Raw genomic sequence first — 17,353 nt, forward strand, 5'->3', positions numbered from 1 at the left:
AATTAATAATATTCCCTAATAACTAAAATCAGTAGTCCTGGTCACTCGCCGGCGTCCGTCACGCCGTCTTCTTGGGCTGCTCTCCGCCGTCGTGGTCGTCAACCTCTACATTTTGTCTAATATTCGGCCAACAATCAACTTTCTCCAATTCCTCTACCATCACCATTTCACGCCCTCAGTCAAATCCTTCATTGACAATCCATTCCTCAAGATGAACCCCGGAGGCCCCCCATTACTCGCTACGCAGCTTTCGCCTGAAGTCTCTCCTCTCTACCCACAATCAGTGATGCACAATAATAGGATACTTTCTTCGATAAATACTGTGAGTCTCTTCATGATAATCGCTATGCTGCAACACATGCAAAGTGACATGTAAAACTGCCATCAGAGCTCCGAACCCTTTGCTGATATTGTCCTGTTTTCGCCTCATGTCAGCTATCTGCCTGTTTCTCGGGACTGATCGCTGGAATCTTGGGCCTGACAAATACTTCAGGGTTCCTTCTGTACCTGCTTTCTTCTGTAGCCACCGCTGCCGCCATAGGGTCATTGAAATGTGGGTTCGACATCAGACGCTATGTGCCGGACGCCCAAATACAAAGGAAGAAACAACCAGTAAACAGAAGCAACGGAGTGAAAGAGAGCAGAAAATATTCTTGGAGGGGTTGGTGGGCACTCATGGGTTTGGGACAAGAAAACCTCCTGGGCTTTTTGTTGTTCTGGATCGGAAGTTATGCGTTGATACATGGTGAGCATTTCCGCTTCGCTAACAGCAATTCGCTAATCCCCACGCCCTAATAGTGTATGACTGAAGGACTGCACGATGCATGGATAGGAGTACATATAGCGGCACTTTATGTTCTGTTGTACACGATGCTTTACCATATAAGAATGACTGTATTTGTGGTTCTTCTCCGCATTAACCTCTTAACTAGTTGCGCTGTATTTGTTCACCAAAATAAAGCACATTGAACGGCTGATCAGCGTGGTTCGCCGGTGCGCGGGTCAATGGGACCCAAAGGACACAACGCTGCAGCCACGCGGCGGCCTTCCTCCACTAACAGGTTGTAGGTGGACGCAGCATTTCGCTAAGGACGTAATGTCAGCTAGTGGGAATAAAGAGAAATTGGAATGGAAGCAATCGTTAACTCACTGAATCCATCACATCAAGCTGGATGCCCAAGCCACTGATATATTCGCGCAATCTTTTCGGCGCCGGCAATGCCCGTTGTCCGGTGCCCAGCAAGAGTATCTCTAAATTGCTCATCAGCTGGGCGTTGCTTGGTCAAATGGTGTGCTAGCAGCTGGGGACTGACCCGGTCTCGGCACAAGCATCTCCAGCGCCCCAAATCTCTCCTTTTCCCATCCGTCCCAGACTTTTTCTAAACCGCCTTTCTCACCTGCTTGAGGTTGCCTTGGAGGGTCAACGTCCCATAATAAGACTTTACCAGAATGCAAAATTGCCCCTCCCGGTATGATGAGGTTGTCGGATAGGATGAATCCTCTGGGTGTAAGTTTACTGATTATCAGGGTGGGAGAATTGGCATCGGGGTCGGTTGGCGCCAAAATATTCTGTAAGTATCGACGCGGCGAGAATACCCTGGCGCTTGCGCGAGTGACAGGAAGCGTGGCGGGTCGCATATATGTACGGAAAGCGTGCGCTGAATAGGGTAAAAGTGCCATTGTGTTATGAATGATGACCTTGAAAATGATCGATCGGACAAACAGAAGAGAGTGGCTGAGCGAGCAAGGAAAGAATTATGGAATTATGAGCTCATGGAGTTCATTCGTCATCATATTTATCGCAGAGCTGCCATTCGCTGATTCCAATTGGTTCGGATCAAGAGGATTCGTCCAGCAGCTGAGTTCCGTCGCAATAATCTCTGCTTCGCGATTTGTGAAGATTGTCATATGGTGGATCTGAATATTTCTGGGACAAGCCAACAAGCACTAACCACGCTTGACCTCAAATGGCCGTCCATTATATGCTACATACGTCCTGTGCTCTCGCCGACCCTCACAACAAGTCTTTCAACTCTTCGATCCTCAGCCTTCAATCTTTACTGGTCGAGCCTTTCAGGAAGATCCTCAATTGTCAAGTCATGATTCAGCACATGCTGGAGTGCTGCTACTTGTGGACAACAGAGGATTTTTGGAATTTTGCGCCCAGATTCAACAACAAATAACACAAGTATGCGGTCTATTTGCGGATCATTTGCGGGCCAGAAGATGATTTAGTAGTACCCATTTAGGTACTTGTGCCCTCTTTGCTGCCAGCGTTGTCCATGGTCTATGGTGGATGATGTTGTTCACGTGTTACTGTGTGTGTGTAATATCTTGCATGCATCAGAAGAACAAGTATGGAGGGGGCGAGCGCAACGGCACAACAGGTTCCCTAACGGTCATTCGGCTGATTTGCCCTTCATTCTGCAATCAGCAGGGCTTGAAAGCAACGAAGACGACGAAGACATTCATCAGCATGCGTAGCTACCGTCTTTGGTGAGTCAGACTGGCTAGATCGCCGAGGCATTGGTGGTAGGCGGTGGGCAGTGAGCAAGGAGAATCTGATAATGGACAGAGAACACGAATGATGATGTTTGAGGACGAGAGCGAGCGGGGCGAAAGGTGTTGATGCGTGAGTGCACTTGACGATGGAAGCAGGTAGCGGCCGACAGAGGCGTGAGGAAGCCGAGATCCGGAATCCCACTAATAGCGGCTGTTGCGGTTAAACAGAACTCGGAAATAGCATAATACGATGGATGGAACAGCGGCCTGGACCGGACCTGATGATGGTGACGTTGTTCCTTTTACTCATCAATTTATTAAGCACTGTGGGGATGCGACGCCTAAAGGCACGGTTGAAAAAATCACCGACGTAGGCACTGAACCTCCACTTTCGTTTGTCGATCCTGTTCGCATCGATCATTAGGCGAAATTATATATGACCGTCACCATCAGTCTACGTCAAACCCCAATCCCCACAACCATCTTCATACCCCTACACCCAGATATCTTACTCTTTCATCCCTAGTCTGTTTATAATCCCCATGATCACACACATGCAAGGTCACCGAGCCATTTCAAAACGCCCTCTCTATCCCCCAAGGCCCCCTCCAGGCATTAAGCGGAAGCTTTGGGAATGGAAGTGAGTTCATTTTTGCTCTGCCTCAAAAAAGTTGTTATTTGTGTATTGATCGCTGATTCTCACTGTATTGCAGAATCAAATTTGACTGCACCTTTGCTCTTTCTGTCATGGGGCCTGGCGAACAAATGGTAATTGGTAAGTTGCTCGCTTCGCTTGTCAGCCAAACGAACAACAATTTTCGGCACCCTATGCCCCAAATATTACCCTCAGGTATTTTTCTCCTTTTTTAGTTTGCGCCCCTCTTGAATCAATTCGGGTTCTCATTGCCGCTGATGCTTATTTGGTGCGTTCGCTAACGTTGTACACAGGCGCAACTTTTGCCATCATTGCCTTACTGGTGCTTGTTTATGTCTATAATTACCTTCCCAGCCAGATTTCCCACACCTCGCGGCGATTAGCTTACTATATCCACGGAGACGAAAAAACTGCTCATTTCATGGAGGAGATAGGAAGGAACATTCTTCGCGGTTGGACTATCAACATGAATGGAAAAGGAGATCCGATTCTCGCTTGAAAAGTGGAAAGCGAGGGAACAACGTCGGACAACACCACAAAGCACAGCGGTCGCCCATCGATATATTGTAGCATAAACATTTGGAAGTCCCCGGAGAATCATAATACATCAATTATAATATTAGTAATCGCTGCTGTATCCATGAATTTCATAATAAATCATTAATGGAAGCCATCGACATGGGTACTACTACCTGCTCCATTGCGCTCGTCCCCATCTTCTGTCTTGACTCATTCCCATCACCCTCGTTAAGCGCCTGCCATTTAGCTGTATGTAGCTGTCGCGTGATTTTTAGCAGCTATACAAGCCCAGTTACGCACCCAACAACATTTGACTTTTTACGGGCACAAGTACTCGGGCTCTGACAAGTGTGAAGGACAAGGAAAAAGGAATGATCCTCAACAACCAAAATTACAGATCTGTCGTTTGTTTAAAATGTATGTGATATGGGTTAGATTAAGATTGCACACTCTAGTGATCCCTTTTCATCTATAGCTACAACCACTGAAGCTGTAGCCCATCGTAAACCCAACTCTCTGACTTGTTGTGCACATCGATCCTTTGCAGGGGCCCCTCCGTACTACCCTTCGCGCGTCATTATTGTTAATCCTTTCACTGCCTTTTTGCTTCCCTTTTAGGCGACTCAATGGCCTGTAACCTCGTGAATTATAGTGAAAAGAGATATTTGGCGAAATAACAAGTATTTCCTTGTATAACATCCCTGACAGCAACTTATACGTATCTGTCGTATCAAGATATTTCTCGAGCTGCACGAAACACATTATTTAGCTTCAGCGAGCGATTCCCATAGCAAGCGCTATCTCGAAGCTGACATACATCACCATGGACCCTTGGTCAGTCTCTATCGACACCTTGTTCCTTGTTCTCACCCTACTCCTAATCCCTTCCATCTCTCGGACGCCTCAGCTCAATATCACCCCACCTGGCGATCTTTTGATTTCTCCGCCAGCTAGCCCCCTTTCGCCTATCACACCAGCTAGCGCCTCAAGCTCCCATTTGAGTGTACCTGGAGTTGGTATGCCTTTTGTGGTTCCCAGCATTATCTTAACTCCAGATGCACCGGAAACCTACTCGCGCTCTAGACGGTCATCAATTGGTAGCCTCACGAAGCGATTTGGACACAAACGCAAGTCTGTGAGCTTCTCGCTCTCTGCAATAGATGACGTTCTTCCTCCCCAAACATCCCCTAATAAACGTCGACCGCCAACTCCTTTTGTCAAGGGCCCTACGAGCCCGAGTCCCAGTGTGAGCTCCGCAAACAGCCAGCCTGGAACGCCGATCCATGTGATAGCTGGCATTACCGGGGAAGGGACGGCACAGAGCATGACGCATGGAAAAGATGTCGAAGATGCAATGGGCGTGAAGAAGAAATGGCTGATGGCGTAATGGAGTCCCATAATGCGAATGAGAAATGAGTTGACGAAACGATAACATACTCTTTGATTTAAAAAAAAAATCTCAATCCTTGACGAATGACAACTTTATGTAGTCCATGTATTAATTTAATCGACAGCTTGATGGACAAGAAAACGTACTGTGAAATAGCACCTAAAGTATCCTAATCTTTCATCCTCCATATAAATATGGACATACCCTCCCCCACACCCACAATCCATCTGGCTCCCCTGGGACTTATTGCCACATTGCAGATCCCTGTGCGGTATTGGGATCTCAGCCAAGGCTCCCGCTTCGTTGGCCAGGGAGAAGTGGTAGGTCTCAGCCTCCAAGGAACCAGCAAAGAATTATGAGCCGAGCCGGCCGCTGACCTCGTCTCGCTTCCCTCGTCAGGAAAAGTGATGTATTTGCGCTTGACCACCTGTTGGGTCGAAGATTTCTTGCGCATTTTTGATCCTTCGGTGTTTTCTTTCTCAAAGTCTACAGATATGTTATAGATCTCGGGCTTGTAGGGACGTAACTCTGTTATCGGCCGAGGGGGTCTTCCGTCTCTTGCCATCAAGAAGTTATACAAACGAACCTCGGGATACCAGTGTTTTCTCATCTCCCTAGGGTCCATCTGATGCGGGCAAGCGAGGAGTGGGTCAGTGACTATATTATTACTGTTCGGAAAGCGAGCCAAATCTGCCGAGGTAGGATGGAAACCACGATGGAGATGCGGATGACGGAACCACATATCGGTCAATGTGTTAACCCGGCTAACGACCATAAATGACCCTATAGGGAATGTGAGTGTAAAGTAGGTGTTGAAAAAAACAAAAACAAAAAAAGGCAAACATACCAGAATCAGTATAATCACTGTAAGAAGCCGGCTCCATGCTAAGAGGTGCGTACTCGTCTTCTCTGAAGTAACGGGAATAGCTCAGCCATTGCCATGTCACCATCACCTTATCACCACGTATGATAAGAATGTCATCCGTAATCCTTGATAAAATGCTTAGTAACAGTCAAATTTGACCGGATCCACAACTCACCATTCGATCCAGTCCAGGAAACCATAATGAAGACGACTTGTGGAAAAGAGAGGAAAGTACATAATTATCGGTCGATAGCCAAGAGGGGTCGGGATTGGAACTGGTGACGGGTCAGGAAAAGGTGGCAAAGGCCAGATTTTGGCTGTATAATCCATGCCGCAGGTAGCGATGGCCCTTTTTGTGGGGTGAAAAGCCTGTGAAAGCATTAGAACTTGTCGTCTATGGATGCAGAGATTGTATTCACACATGAGACGACGTAGGCACGATGTCCTCCTTTTCCTTCACCTGCTAATACAGCGACAATGACATTACCTTCATCGGCATCTGCCATTGGATAATTTTCAGAAGGAAGATCACCAGGATGGGGCGATGGCGCATCCGATCCCAGAATATTCCATATCCTTATCGATCGATCACTTGATGTCGAGGCCAGAATATGTGGGTTCAGAGGAGCGAAAGCGAGACAAAGGATTTCCTGATAATATCATCTCACATCAGACCAAAAGCTAGGAGCTGCGTTGGCGAAACTCACATCTCCATGGCCTTTCAGAGTCCTGATACATCGCTTTGTGATTATGTCGATGATGTAGATCAAGGCATTCGCACCTGCAACGGCAATAAGAGGATGGCAGGTGAAGGGGTGATAGGTCCAAGCGAGTGTGTAGAGAGTATCCTGTCAATGGTTAGCTAGTTCGCGCCATGAGTCATCAAAATATGATTACATCTTCAAAACTCATGTCCAACATTACTCTCCAGGGTTGATTGTCCGCGCATTTGCCTATCATTAACTAATAGACAGTCAATGAGGAATGGAACAGGTGAATGTCCAATTTGTCTTGCCTTGTTGAGCCCACAGAACGCCACGGTGTCCTCAAAATCGTCCCATTTCCACTGGTCTAAGCCGTCAGGCCTTTTCCATGGCTTTAGAGCTCCTACGAACGGCCAAAACTTGGCATCGTCGTACCGGTCCAGGTCATTGGTAAGTGAATCGCCTTGCTGCATATAGAATGAGCGTCTCACTTGGCCATATTTGAATGAACCAACGTACGTGTATTACAGAGTGTATTGCATAAGGATGCGAGGTCCAGCGCTGCTTTGAGTTGCCGGGATCCCTTCTATACCATCTAGATTCTTGTTCGGCGGATGGGAGAGGAGAATGTGTCGTTTCTGATCCAAAATCTAACGTACTGTGAGCGGATTCTGACCTTGCAAGCATTGCGGTGTCAGATGTATGGAGAAATGCCAGGGAGAACCTGGGACATCAGACGGAAGACTGGGAGTCAAACTGTCTTCGCAAAGTGGAGGACGCGGCTGAGTTTTGCTCTTATTTGGTGCCGCTACCACCATTATGTAATACGGAGATGAGCGATAGGTGATGGGAGGATGGCTTGAGCCGAGAGCCGAAGAGGGTTGTCCGATAACGAGGGGGATCATCTCCTGCTGAGGAGTAGCTCATCTCTCAGGCTGCCCCGCGTGTGCTCCCCCTACTCCAACAAACTCCCCCCTGTATCCCCGTCATCCACCCCCTGCCACTCTCCACCACCACCCGGCTCCTTTCGCCCTCGACTCGACCACCACATCCGCTACAACGAACGTGCTCCGATAACATCGCACGCATCCCAGACACGCCCAGATAACATCCTCCATTCATACGATTACATTCGCCACCTCCTATATAGTACATTATTTCTATAACCGCATTATTTCCTCCCCCAATTATAAGATCACTCGAATCCCAGATCGTTATCAGCAACACCCTCCACCACCTCACCCACGCAGAGCCACCATGTCCAAGGTCAATATCTCCAACCATCCTCTGGTCCTCTCAAAGCTTACCCAGCTAAGGCTTCATGACCTTCCTCCCAAAGACTTTCGTGAGGGGATCAGAACTATTGGGTACGCCCGTGTGATGGACCGCGTAATTCAGGTAGACTGACGATGGTGTGATAGCTCAATGCTCATTTACGAAGCCGCTCGTGATCTCCCCCTACGAGATGTGCCCGATGTATGCTATGATTGACAAGGAACATGTGCATTGGAATGGAAACTGATATCCTGCAGCTTCGATCCCCTATCGCTCCCTTCACAGGCCAGACCATCCCTTTGCGCATTGGCCTCTCTCCCATTTTGCGAGCCGGTATTGGATTAACCGATGGTGAGTCTCATTCTAGTCAGGCAAAAAGCTATACCAAATCCTCATCCTATGCGCTGCAGCTGCGCTTGAAAGCTTCCCTGAAGCCACTGTGCTCCATCTTGGCCTCTTCCGAGATAAAGTGTCATTGCAAGCTATCGAGTAGGCAGTCGATCACGTTTTAATCCCCCATCCAGGCTTTATGCTGATGAACTGCTGGACCAATCTACGATCAGATACTATTCAAAGCTTCCCTCTCAGGTCACCGCCGACCTCGTATTCCTCCTTGATCGTATGTTTCTATTACTATCGCAAATTTATGGTATACCAAGACTTACTCGTATGCGGCACAGCCTTGATTGCCACTGGAGGGACTGCTATCGCTGCCTTGAACATGCTCACCGAATGGGGGCTTGAGCAATCTCAGATCAAGGTCGTTTCAGTCCTTGGCTCAAAGTTGGGAGTAAAGAATGTGCAAGATGAATTTCCCAATGTAGAGGTCAGTGTTGCACCCGGTAAGCAGAAACAAAAGGTTAACTTGGGGATAGATCTATATCGCCGCCGTCGATGACGAGCTTACCGACAAAGGCTACATCTCTCCCGGACTCGGTGATGCCGTAAGTTATTGGCTCCGCTCTCTTTTTTTCAGTTGATATGTTAGCTTATTTTGAAATTCGTAGGGCGACAAATTGTTCAACACCTTTGCTCATTAGGAATTGCGTATGAAGAATAATACTTATCGCGATCATTTGTACAAGGCCAAGAATAACCAGAAATCAAGTTGTCCATCCCATCATACAAAGAGTCATAATCGTTCATCATATCATATCTATCTGCTAAAACTGAATTCGACACACCTCTAAAAAGGGGATACACTTCTCTATACGCCTGTCTAATTTTATTCATCTCTTCTAATGCCACCCCTCTCTCTAAGGTCATTCATACCAAGTGAATGCCGTCGTCTCCCAGTACCTAGCCAGTTTTTCCAATTGGTTGTACCAGTACCAACAAACATGACTACTCGGTCTCTTGCCACACCAGCAAGACCATCACCATGGCCTGCTGTAGCGTCCCAGTGAAGACCAGATGTTACACCGTCTGTTCAGTCAGATGCATTTATGAGCCAAAGAAATGATAATAAGCGTACGAAAGACACTCACGGCGCTCAAGATACTTTCTGACCCTCTATTGAAGTTGATCAAGTTGATTAGAACTATAACGGTCACATTGAAATTGTACTCACGGCAGCGTCAATAATGATATCTCGTCCACCGAGGAAGAATGCGGTCTTCTTTGGATCAGCGGCGTCGGGAATCTCCTCGATGAAGAGGGTGTTTTCCGTCCAGTCAAAGTTCTGACATGGAGTCAACACGTTAATCGTACCCATGATTGAAAACCATACAACTCACACGTTGAATGTAATTGGCAATTCCTACTTCGGCAGCGATAAAATAATACAACAAGAGTTCCAAAGCCTGCCACATAATCATTAAGCTTTCTTTGCAAAATGGACAGAGGGAGTAACTCACAGTTGACGGCTTTCTATAGCAGAAGGAATGACACACATCGCCTTCCCAAAGACAAAATACTACCGGGTCAACGAATGTACTTCTTCTTATTAAACTTGGACAATCTTTTAATACTAGTTCCTAGGTTAACGACAAAAATCAATGACTAAATATCAGGTACTCACTCCAGGCATGCCCGACACTCCCATTCGAATGACTCAACATGGACACACCGCCGATGACCTTTTCTCTATCGTCTCCTTCCCCACCTTGTGCTTTACTTTCGTCATCGCCTCCATTCCAGAATCCCCACTGACGACATATATTTTTCATGGCAGTGACCAATTCCGGCCTAGTCCATGGTCGGAGGTGTCGGTGATGAAAGAGTGCTTGAGATGTATGGGGTGATAGAGGTATAAGGAGAGGATGAGTAGGAAGCGATTGAATGAGGTGTTTGATGAGAAGGTGGGATTGAAGCTGACCGGGACGTCAGCTGACGCAACCAAGCAGAGAATCATGACACACCAGCCCAAAACCTAACCCATGAAGGTAAACTACGGGCATGGCATTAGGAATTTTGCGGCCCTTGTCCGGGGTCCAATCCTTGGGTATGCGAATCAGGTAGCTGCAAGGAATGAGTTACGAGATTTTGCAGATACATATTACTTACTCAATATCTCCTTCACGATACTATGCACTATTTAGTCAAAAGATCCACATCCTGAAAAGGACAAACTTACGAGCCCCATTCCCTGATAAGGGTATACTACCTCCCGAAGCCAAAGGTTCATGAGGTTGGAAAGGGCGTATAAAATGAGCGGTCTACTTTTAGCCTAGATATACAATCAAAATGTGCCTTTTATCTTCATTGATGGCGCTTACATTCACCGGATCCAAGGTCAATCTCATAACCTCTACCTTGGATGTAAACCCTTCCTCAAAGTCCACGCCAGTCCTTGCCTCAAGCAATTTGGTTGCCAAGTCAATGAAAGCCGATTGTTCCTTGTTCGCCCTTACATCTTCCAGTGGTAATCCGTAACAAGACCAAGCAAGCCAGACTTGGACGTTCAATTTTTTAATCGATTCCCAAGGTGCATGATTGAACCAAGTCCTCATTCTCTCGCGGAATTCAATCGCTCGACGATCCCACTTGTGTAGCTTGACGATTTCTCCGTTTTGAATAATGCCCTCATAGCCCGATTCCTCTTCCGTAGGTTTCAAGTTCCCCTCAATTTGATCCCTCAGCATCCTCTCGCGATCACCCTCTTCCTCCTCGACAAACGCGTCGATCACTGCCCTTTCGGTTTGAGTCATTCTTCCGGTTCGTTTCCTCTCTCGAAGACCAACCGACTCCTCATACTCTCTATCCCGGATGTGATACAGCTCGGCAACACTAATAAACCCCTTTTGGTAGTCTTCTTCAGCTCTCTCGGCTACGGCATCTCTCCCAGCAGGGTCCACGTCATTGTGCGCAAGGACCCCTTTGGGAGGAGTGGGGTATCTCAAACCAGAGTGAAACACTCGCCGCATGAGTGCTGTGCGGAACTCGTCAGAGACGTTGGATGGGGGAGACGGTCGTTGGACGAAAGAATTTAGATAGGACAGGTAAATTGCAAAGAGAGCTTCTGTGAGAGCATAGGCAGCGAAGAGAGTGGCTGTAAGGTTGTGAGGATACGGAGACAACAAGATGAACCATAAGAGATATGCGCTAAGTCCGCCATTTGTCAGTTTGGCTATATCCAACTCTCGGATGTAAAGCTCACCATGACATTGGGGTTATCATCCAAACCATAAGAACCAAACACATTGCAATATAGTATCCTCTGTCAGGCCTGCGCGGTTCGAGGTGTCGGGGATATTCCTCGTCCGGCAGGGGCGTAAGCTGGGGAAAATCGAAGAGGAGAAGGTGGTCATCGACCTCATCTGTATCTGCGACGGACATGCCTGCAGTAAAGATCGATTCCTAGCTATTGGAGAAGGGACACGTTGTGATGAGAAAAGAATAAAGAACGACGGCCCACGCGTTCGGCTGAAAAACCCCACGACCGCCGGCTCGTGCCTGAGATTAGATATGTGGTTTATATTTGGCCTCTGCAGACAACCTCAGTCTGCAAAATTTAATAACGATGGTGGAAGAACAATCTCCTAGGCCATACAGATGAATAGAAATACAGAAGCAATGACGATAGCATGTGGCTATCTGTTGACTAGGAGCGCCGAGGCCGGGGTGAGACACGAAGACAAAGGAACTCTAGCATTGTTGCTCTTCGTCAACTGCTTTTTCAGATGATGTGAACAGAATCTCATGATTGCAGTAATGACATAGGTATTGTTTGATGCTACAGACGCTTAACCTTACAAATACAGCATGCAGGCAATCTAGACACAAGAAGACTATAGCAGACGACAAGCATGTACAATCTATCCTTCGCCTTGCCATAACAGGACACCAAAGCCAGCGCAAATCATTCCCACGCCCACAAATGTCTGCAGGTCCGGAAGTGAGCCTATCCACAATGCGTCGACTATGGCAACGAGGCCTATAGCCAGCAGATTTGCGACTGAGGAGGTTGTAGGACCCCATATACCTATTAGGACCATGAGACCGGCATTCTAATAAACGATTAGTAAAGGCATCCGGGTACGCTTATATCGATACTCACGTATAGTGAGCCTCCCCATGCCACCACTTCCAGGCATAACCAGGTTTTCCCCACAGCTTCGCCGCCTGCTCCAGGCCACTTGAATACTTCATATCCCATCCAGTCCAGCCATATGATAGGGGGCCAGAGCAGAAGCAATGTTGCTATACCGATACAGCTTGTGAGAAAGTTCGCATGCAGTGCTGGAGGCAAGGGTACGGGTGGTTCTTGGTCGTGTATTCGTCGAGTCGATCCCGACTTCGGTATGATGAGTTGAGAAATAGACGTATGTCGACGAAGAGGCAATTCTTCCACTACAGGGGAAGATGATTCCAGAGGAATATCGGGCGTGGATGATGTGCGATGATGACGGTGGTAGAAAGCGCTCGGTGAAGAGGCAACTTGGGCAGCGTTAGATGAGGGTAGCGGGGAATAATCGTCATCTGATGGTGTTGGTGAAACTCCTCCATGGCCTTCCGGAAGTGCCAACTTGTAGATCACTTCATAGAGTCCAAGGGCAAGAGCACCTATAAAATATATCTAGAATTAGAAGAGTTGAGCTAGCAGTCATCGGATGGACTCACCGAACAACATTATGCTGTCTCCAAGAGCCCTCTTTCCCGCCTCCTCTCCACCCTCACCCATTCCGTCTATGCTGATGACTAGAACTCCCATGAATGCTAGAATGATACTCCACACTGTCACCTTGTTTAAGGGCTCTTTGAGTAGGAGCAAACTGAACCCATAAGCCGCAAAACTACTTGTCGCATAGATGCTGGTAATGTCTACTGGCGTCGAATATTGCATGGCAATAAACCATGATATTGCGGGTACAGTGACCAAAATCGTAAGAAGTATCACTTTGCGACACCATCTGGGAAAGATCGTGGACCAAGAAGCTATGTAGCCCGCTGATGTGGTCGGTATTGGACTAGCGAGTTCGAGTTGCTCAGTAAGAACATGGCGTAATGATGAGAGATACGCGATTACAGGGACCGATCCAGTGAGAGAAAGATATAAAAGATGTATCGGGAAGATGAATGAGAAAGTCGAATGTGTGAGGTAGAAGGAGAAATATGGCTGATCGTAATGTAGCTCGGCCGCGACATAGTGCGCGAATTCGGTTTGAGCTGCTGAAGCGATGACAATCCCACCCAGTATGATGAATGGCAGGGGGGAAACCGTCATGGCCAGTTTTCGGGACTATTTGGCACTGGCTTGTTATTTCTTGGACAGATCAACGTATAGGCGAATCGTCGAACAAAGGAAATCAGACTTCGAACGAAGCGAGGCCAACAAAAGCAAAATAACTACGGAAGCAGATCAAAAGGCGATCAGTGGAAACAACAAACAAGTTCTATGGCCGATAACCGGGGAATCCAGACTATACTCGAGTACGATGTGCACCGCCTAACTACAGTACTGTTACATATGAGATTCTTACGAAATACAACTACGAACGGCTGTGATGATATTGCTGCGATACCGCCTCTAGTACACCTTTGTATCATTTTCGCCATCTTCCCCCCGAATGATCAAAGGTATTACTCGTACAGTTGCCAAACCTATTGGTCAGTTAAAATCGCTTGTTCTCATGGAAAATCACAATTACAACGATGAACAAATAGGTGTACATCTTTGTCCAATAGCATGCTCGAATACGTCGTCTCCCACTGACCGCCCACACCCCGTCAAGCCAGTTCCGCCTCCACGCATTTTGCTTACCTTTCTTCGACCTCTCTGCAACATCCAAAGTGGAAGTTCCATTTTTTTTGCAATATTGACGAACGACTCGAATGATCTATAGGGCTGTATTCGAACGAGACGCTGGATCCGTTCTTCTGCCCAACAAGACTAGCAAAAGATCTCGCTTCGCATCTTCTGGTGTGAAGGCAAGACTATTGCGAGCGCCTAGCTGCAAGCTATCGTCTCCGAGCAGCACCAACAGATCTTGACGAGTAATTAAGGAGGCCCAGCTGAGAAGGCGGAATGAAGGTTGTGAAGGGGTTTTGAGGAGTGCACGGATGTGAATGTCGGCATGGGATCTCCTCCATGTAATAAGAGGACTTTCTCCGATTTGTACGACAAGCGACTTTGGCCGTCAATAGTACCTCGTAGTGCATTTATAACAGATGGTATGACCGGCTCTGACGCTAGGACACTCCTTCTCGGACAAAGTCCTCTCGCTCTCAGAAATGAGTGAACGACAAAAAGTAACCTTCTGATTTGTTGGCTCCATATCTCCAATCTCAACTTGCGTCTCAAGCGCCCAGTTTGAGGCGCAAAAAGGCAGGTGCGCGACAGCCAGACGTGATACAAGTGTTTCGTCAGACGATGTCATAGACAACAATGTTTTCGAGAGACTATGCGTATCGTATCGTTTGGTATGGCATGGTCAAATGAAACTGATCCAGTCAAGTTTTGTTCCCCATTTGAGGTCATAGGATCACAATTGTTGATGATCCTGAGCTGGACTTCTTGTTATTGAAGGAGGCCTATCTTGCTCGTCTCTTTGGGAGAGGGCCTGGCCTGATTTTCCAAAATCTGCTAGGAAAGATATATTGGACCATCGTGACGTATTGGTATCTGAATTGCGCGCTAGTGCAGTACGAAGAGCATTTGTGGATTGGACGGAAACGGAAGGGATCTGCGGACCTTCTCTAACGATGGCCGCGTCGGCTTGACTGGTATGTATAGGCAGCTTGACTGTAACATGCGGAGTTTGGGCAGCTCCAGCGGAAGTTGGTGTGGTTTTATAGCCGCAGGAGGGATGGACATTATTGCGCTGTTTTAAGTGTTCGCCTTTCTGAATCAAGTTCCGCCCTGCCTTGACAAACCCATGTTCTTCGTCCGCCCAAATGACGCGCCCAGGTTTTCGACCCCCGCTGCGATGCCGCAAGGTCAAAAATATTGCAATCGCAACGAAGATAGTTAATGCGATCCCACCGCCTAGAACGATTAGTCCTGAAGTGGACAACTCTTTTTTACTAACTGCAGACGTGGAAGTCTGTTTATGGGAGACATTTCGCTTCGTTGAAAAACCGCCTATTCGACGTACTTGCGATGCCTTGTTCTTATTGGCACTGAATGTAAAACAGATCAGCGACTAGATACGCCATTTAAAAGTATAATGAGCAAGTCATCAGAAGAGTAAAGAAGGTTTGAACAAAATGAAGAAGTAGGTGTCATTCAGCAGTGAAATTTTAAACAGCATAAGAGTACATTTAGACAGAAAATCACACTGACGCCGTCTAGACCTGTTCGAGTGTGATTTTCCCAGTGTGATTTCCATGGATGAGCATGTCCTTGTCAGCAGTTTTATGCGCCATATTTATCACATCAGAGTGGGACATCAGTGCGTAATGCGAGATCGATTGAGGCCCAGGTCAATGATTCAAATGTTTTGCTATAAATGATGACAGAGACAGAGTAGGCGGATAGTCGTCGGTGGGGCTGTGAATGTGTGACGCACCTGTAGGTCCGAGCGCTGGTAGCCACACAGTACCGATGTTCCCAACGAAGAGGGATTTTTTTGTCGTTCTTCGCTCTTGACTACGACATCGGAAATCATATCAGATCCATTGCCGGTGTCCTCTTTCATATTGCCCTCCTTAAGGCATAGCTATCTGAAATGCAGCATCAGCATTTAACCATTAGATGTACAATTTCCCATTCGCCGATGCACAGTCGTAGGTCACCAGGCATCTAGCACCGTGAGCATACCATGGTTCACCGCGAATTTGAGGATCATCAACGCCGGCGTACTAACGCTCGCTGCTTATAGCATGGAGGCTCACCGCTCTGTCCTTACAACGAAACGATGCCTTGCTGATCAGAGCGATGTCATATCTTTAAAACATGATTTGCACCATTGGCCTTTAGATATTTGTTGATTGTTGACTGCTGTTTACGTCGTTTCCGTCCTGAAGTTAGCACCTGATACTCGTTTTATCGCCTTTTCGCTATTTTGTGGCCTGCCGATGATCCTACTATTGATTGAATGTTTATTGCTCGGATAGGTCAGCCGTAGATAGTGGTTGTCGATACTCGTGCTTGAAACGACATTCTCATTTGCTAATCAGGTGTCTGCAAAGTACATGACGATAAAACTCAGGCGGCTGGGTGTATGGAGGACTTTTGCAGGCCGGTACGTATGTGTTTGTGGTTGGCTGCGGATATCGTCGTTTCGTTTTTATTTAATTAGGCTGATTTGACTACCTATGCATGTACTCGCTGATTTGAGAAAGGAAATGTGTTTTGTAATGGAGATTAGAAAGCGGAAGATCAAAGCTCAGCGTTAATTGTGCCGTAAATAAATCCGGGCGAGTCGGCGGGACATGGCGGCAATCATCACACAAGATCATTACGATTCATTTCCACGCAGAAATCTTATCAGCCGGAGTTCCTTTCGCATCTCACCCTCGCCTCGCACCAGCTATGCTCCCCTTCTGACTCGGTCACTCCACACATCCTTCCGCGACAACTACCACGACAATCACATCCGCACCATGGTCAAATCCAACCAGCCACTCCAGATCCGTCTTACCGAGCCAGTCATATTCCTCAAAGGCCCCTCCACAGGCTTGGACTTCCGTGGCAGACCACAGACAGTCACAGAAGATGGCCAACCAGCCATGGTCAGAGGTTTGTTGACTCTACGTCTGAACAAACCCACGAGAATTAGGAGTATCACAATCAAGCTGGAGGGTAAAGCCAGAACAGAATGGCCAGAAGGTAAGGCTCCCATCTTCGAAGCGTATCACGTTGATGCTCACTAATACTACTTGTTAGGTATCGGAGCGAAACGGATGGAAACTTGTGAAGAACATGTCATCCTCTTGGAACAAGCCACTTACTTCAGTGCCTATCGCCACGATAGCTCTCGGTCACGCTCAACCCGTCGAGCATTATCTTTAGGTCCCGGCGTCCACGTCAGTCACGATGATGAACAAATCGACGATGACAT

At 47.3% G+C, this 17,353-nt stretch overlaps 9 protein-coding genes across 9 annotated transcripts in view; 5 read left to right on the forward strand and 4 right to left on the reverse strand.

Moving 5' to 3' along the window:
- The first annotated feature begins 110 nt into the window (after window positions 1-110).
- Window positions 111-914, forward strand: CNE02015 (hypothetical protein). The gene is made up of 3 exons (XM_024658522.1): window positions 111-322; window positions 436-745; window positions 799-914. Exons 1-3 carry the CDS (start codon window positions 212-214, stop codon window positions 807-809), a joined length of 432 nt encoding a protein of 143 aa, XP_024514372.1. The 5' UTR covers window positions 111-211; the 3' UTR covers window positions 810-914.
- On the reverse strand, window positions 791-1,739 carry CNE02020 (hypothetical protein). Its single transcript, XM_571132.2, has 3 exons — window positions 1,314-1,739; window positions 1,151-1,251; window positions 791-1,085 (listed from the first exon to the last, which is right to left on the reverse strand). The coding sequence occupies exons 1-3, from the start codon at window positions 1,678-1,680 to the stop codon at window positions 978-980; spliced, it is 576 nt and encodes a 191-aa protein (XP_571132.1). The 5' UTR covers window positions 1,681-1,739; the 3' UTR covers window positions 791-977.
- A 1,230-nt stretch (window positions 1,740-2,969) lies between these two features.
- Window positions 2,970-3,782, forward strand: CNE02025 (hypothetical protein). The gene is made up of 3 exons (XM_024658523.1): window positions 2,970-3,142; window positions 3,216-3,277; window positions 3,451-3,782. Exons 1-3 carry the CDS (start codon window positions 3,045-3,047, stop codon window positions 3,654-3,656), a joined length of 366 nt encoding a protein of 121 aa, XP_024514373.1. The 5' UTR covers window positions 2,970-3,044; the 3' UTR covers window positions 3,657-3,782.
- A 74-nt stretch (window positions 3,783-3,856) lies between these two features.
- CNE02030 (hypothetical protein) lies at window positions 3,857-7,360 on the reverse strand. The gene is made up of 11 exons (XM_024657205.1): window positions 7,155-7,360; window positions 6,947-7,102; window positions 6,829-6,894; window positions 6,639-6,779; window positions 6,351-6,581; window positions 6,107-6,300; window positions 5,914-6,056; window positions 5,271-5,849; window positions 5,213-5,225; window positions 4,494-5,156; window positions 3,857-4,423 (listed from the first exon to the last, which is right to left on the reverse strand). The coding sequence occupies exons 1-10, from the start codon at window positions 7,320-7,322 to the stop codon at window positions 4,745-4,747; spliced, it is 2,103 nt and encodes a 700-aa protein (XP_024512960.1). The 5' UTR covers window positions 7,323-7,360; the 3' UTR covers window positions 3,857-4,423; window positions 4,494-4,744.
- Window positions 4,207-5,185, forward strand: CNE02035 (hypothetical protein). Its single transcript, XM_024658524.1, has one exon. The coding sequence runs from the start codon at window positions 4,500-4,502 to the stop codon at window positions 5,061-5,063; it is 564 nt and encodes a 187-aa protein (XP_024514374.1). The 5' UTR covers window positions 4,207-4,499; the 3' UTR covers window positions 5,064-5,185.
- Window positions 7,361-7,538: 178 nt separating the features above from the next.
- On the forward strand, window positions 7,539-9,524 carry CNE02040 (uracil phosphoribosyltransferase, putative). The gene is made up of 9 exons (XM_024657206.1): window positions 7,539-8,002; window positions 8,057-8,111; window positions 8,168-8,261; window positions 8,321-8,399; window positions 8,474-8,529; window positions 8,591-8,736; window positions 8,786-8,854; window positions 8,918-9,380; window positions 9,432-9,524. Exons 1-8 carry the CDS (start codon window positions 7,893-7,895, stop codon window positions 8,948-8,950), a joined length of 642 nt encoding a protein of 213 aa, XP_024512869.1. The 5' UTR covers window positions 7,539-7,892; the 3' UTR covers window positions 8,951-9,380; window positions 9,432-9,524.
- CNE02050 (expressed protein) lies at window positions 9,009-11,724 on the reverse strand. Its single transcript, XM_570866.2, has 11 exons — window positions 11,509-11,724; window positions 10,628-11,453; window positions 10,486-10,578; window positions 10,416-10,435; window positions 10,271-10,370; window positions 9,931-10,222; window positions 9,767-9,879; window positions 9,647-9,712; window positions 9,481-9,591; window positions 9,398-9,422; window positions 9,009-9,335 (listed from the first exon to the last, which is right to left on the reverse strand). Exons 1-11 carry the CDS (start codon window positions 11,685-11,687, stop codon window positions 9,136-9,138), a joined length of 2,025 nt encoding a protein of 674 aa, XP_570866.1. The 5' UTR covers window positions 11,688-11,724; the 3' UTR covers window positions 9,009-9,135.
- Window positions 11,725-12,046: 322 nt separating this feature from the next.
- On the reverse strand, window positions 12,047-13,670 carry CNE02060 (conserved hypothetical protein). The gene is made up of 3 exons (XM_571224.2): window positions 12,972-13,670; window positions 12,409-12,914; window positions 12,047-12,358 (listed from the first exon to the last, which is right to left on the reverse strand). The coding sequence occupies exons 1-3, from the start codon at window positions 13,573-13,575 to the stop codon at window positions 12,167-12,169; spliced, it is 1,302 nt and encodes a 433-aa protein (XP_571224.1). The 5' UTR covers window positions 13,576-13,670; the 3' UTR covers window positions 12,047-12,166.
- Window positions 13,671-16,754: 3,084 nt separating this feature from the next.
- The window catches only part of CNE02070 (cyclin binding protein, putative), a 4,210-nt gene continuing 3,611 nt past the window's right edge, over window positions 16,755-17,353 (forward strand). Inside the window, exons 1-2 of the mRNA XM_024657207.1 lie at window positions 16,755-17,121; window positions 17,179-17,353. The exon at window positions 17,179-17,353 is cut by the window's right edge and continues 1,874 nt beyond it. The gene's annotated coding sequence lies outside the window, so the exon portion shown is untranslated. The remainder of the gene's footprint in view (window positions 17,122-17,178) is intronic.

Source organism: Cryptococcus neoformans (genome assembly GCF_000091045.1).
Source record: "Cryptococcus neoformans var. neoformans JEC21 chromosome 5 sequence".
Taxonomy (NCBI): Eukaryota; Fungi; Basidiomycota; class Tremellomycetes; order Tremellales; family Cryptococcaceae; genus Cryptococcus; species Cryptococcus deneoformans.

Excerpts from the sequence above, each read along its gene's own strand:
- CNE02020 (XM_571132.2), bottom strand. The coding sequence starts at position 1,680 with ATGGCACTTTTACCCTATTCAGCGCACGCTTTCCGTACATATATGCGA. Across the intron at positions 1,252-1,313 it reads GATGCTTGTGCCGAGACCGG|AGATACTCTTGCTGGGCACC; the intron begins GTCAGTCCCCAG and ends TGAGCAATTTAG. Across the intron at positions 1,086-1,150 it reads AGCTTGATGTGATGGATTCA|CGAAATGCTGCGTCCACCTA; the intron begins GTGAGTTAACGA and ends TTACGTCCTTAG.
- CNE02025 (XM_024658523.1), top strand. The coding sequence starts at position 3,045 with ATGATCACACACATGCAAGGTCACCGAGCCATTTCAAAACGCCCTCTC. Across the intron at positions 3,143-3,215 it reads CGGAAGCTTTGGGAATGGAA|AATCAAATTTGACTGCACCT; the intron begins GTGAGTTCATTT and ends ACTGTATTGCAG. Across the intron at positions 3,278-3,450 it reads TGGCGAACAAATGGTAATTG|GCGCAACTTTTGCCATCATT; the intron begins GTAAGTTGCTCG and ends CGTTGTACACAG.
- CNE02035 (XM_024658524.1), top strand. The coding sequence starts at position 4,500 with ATGGACCCTTGGTCAGTCTCTATCGACACCTTGTTCCTTGTTCTCACC.
- CNE02015 (XM_024658522.1), top strand. The coding sequence starts at position 212 with ATGAACCCCGGAGGCCCCCCATTACTCGCTACGCAGCTTTCGCCTGAA. Across the intron at positions 323-435 it reads TACTTTCTTCGATAAATACT|CTATCTGCCTGTTTCTCGGG; the intron begins GTGAGTCTCTTC and ends GCCTCATGTCAG.
- CNE02050 (XM_570866.2), bottom strand. The coding sequence starts at position 11,687 with ATGTCCGTCGCAGATACAGATGAGGTCGATGACCACCTTCTCCTCTTC. Across the intron at positions 10,579-10,627 it reads TGACCTTGGATCCGGTGAAT|GCTAAAAGTAGACCGCTCAT; the intron begins GTAAGCGCCATC and ends TTGTATATCTAG. Across the intron at positions 9,336-9,397 it reads CAGAAAGTATCTTGAGCGCC|ACGGTGTAACATCTGGTCTT; the intron begins GTGAGTGTCTTT and ends CTGACTGAACAG.
- CNE02030 (XM_024657205.1), bottom strand. The coding sequence starts at position 7,322 with ATGCTTGCAAGGTCAGAATCCGCTCACAGTACGTTAGATTTTGGATCA. Across the intron at positions 6,057-6,106 it reads TTCCTGGACTGGATCGAATG|GATTACGGATGACATTCTTA; the intron begins GTGAGTTGTGGA and ends CATTTTATCAAG. Across the intron at positions 5,850-5,913 it reads CAGTGATTATACTGATTCTG|GGTCATTTATGGTCGTTAGC; the intron begins GTATGTTTGCCT and ends CATTCCCTATAG.
- CNE02060 (XM_571224.2), bottom strand. The coding sequence starts at position 13,575 with ATGACGGTTTCCCCCCTGCCATTCATCATACTGGGTGGGATTGTCATC. Across the intron at positions 12,915-12,971 it reads AGACAGCATAATGTTGTTCG|GTGCTCTTGCCCTTGGACTC; the intron begins GTGAGTCCATCC and ends TATATTTTATAG. Across the intron at positions 12,359-12,408 it reads CATGGGGAGGCTCACTATAC|AATGCCGGTCTCATGGTCCT; the intron begins GTGAGTATCGAT and ends ATCGTTTATTAG.
- CNE02040 (XM_024657206.1), top strand. The coding sequence starts at position 7,893 with ATGTCCAAGGTCAATATCTCCAACCATCCTCTGGTCCTCTCAAAGCTT. Across the intron at positions 8,262-8,320 it reads CGGTATTGGATTAACCGATG|CTGCGCTTGAAAGCTTCCCT; the intron begins GTGAGTCTCATT and ends TATGCGCTGCAG. Across the intron at positions 8,530-8,590 it reads CCTCGTATTCCTCCTTGATC|CCTTGATTGCCACTGGAGGG; the intron begins GTATGTTTCTAT and ends TATGCGGCACAG.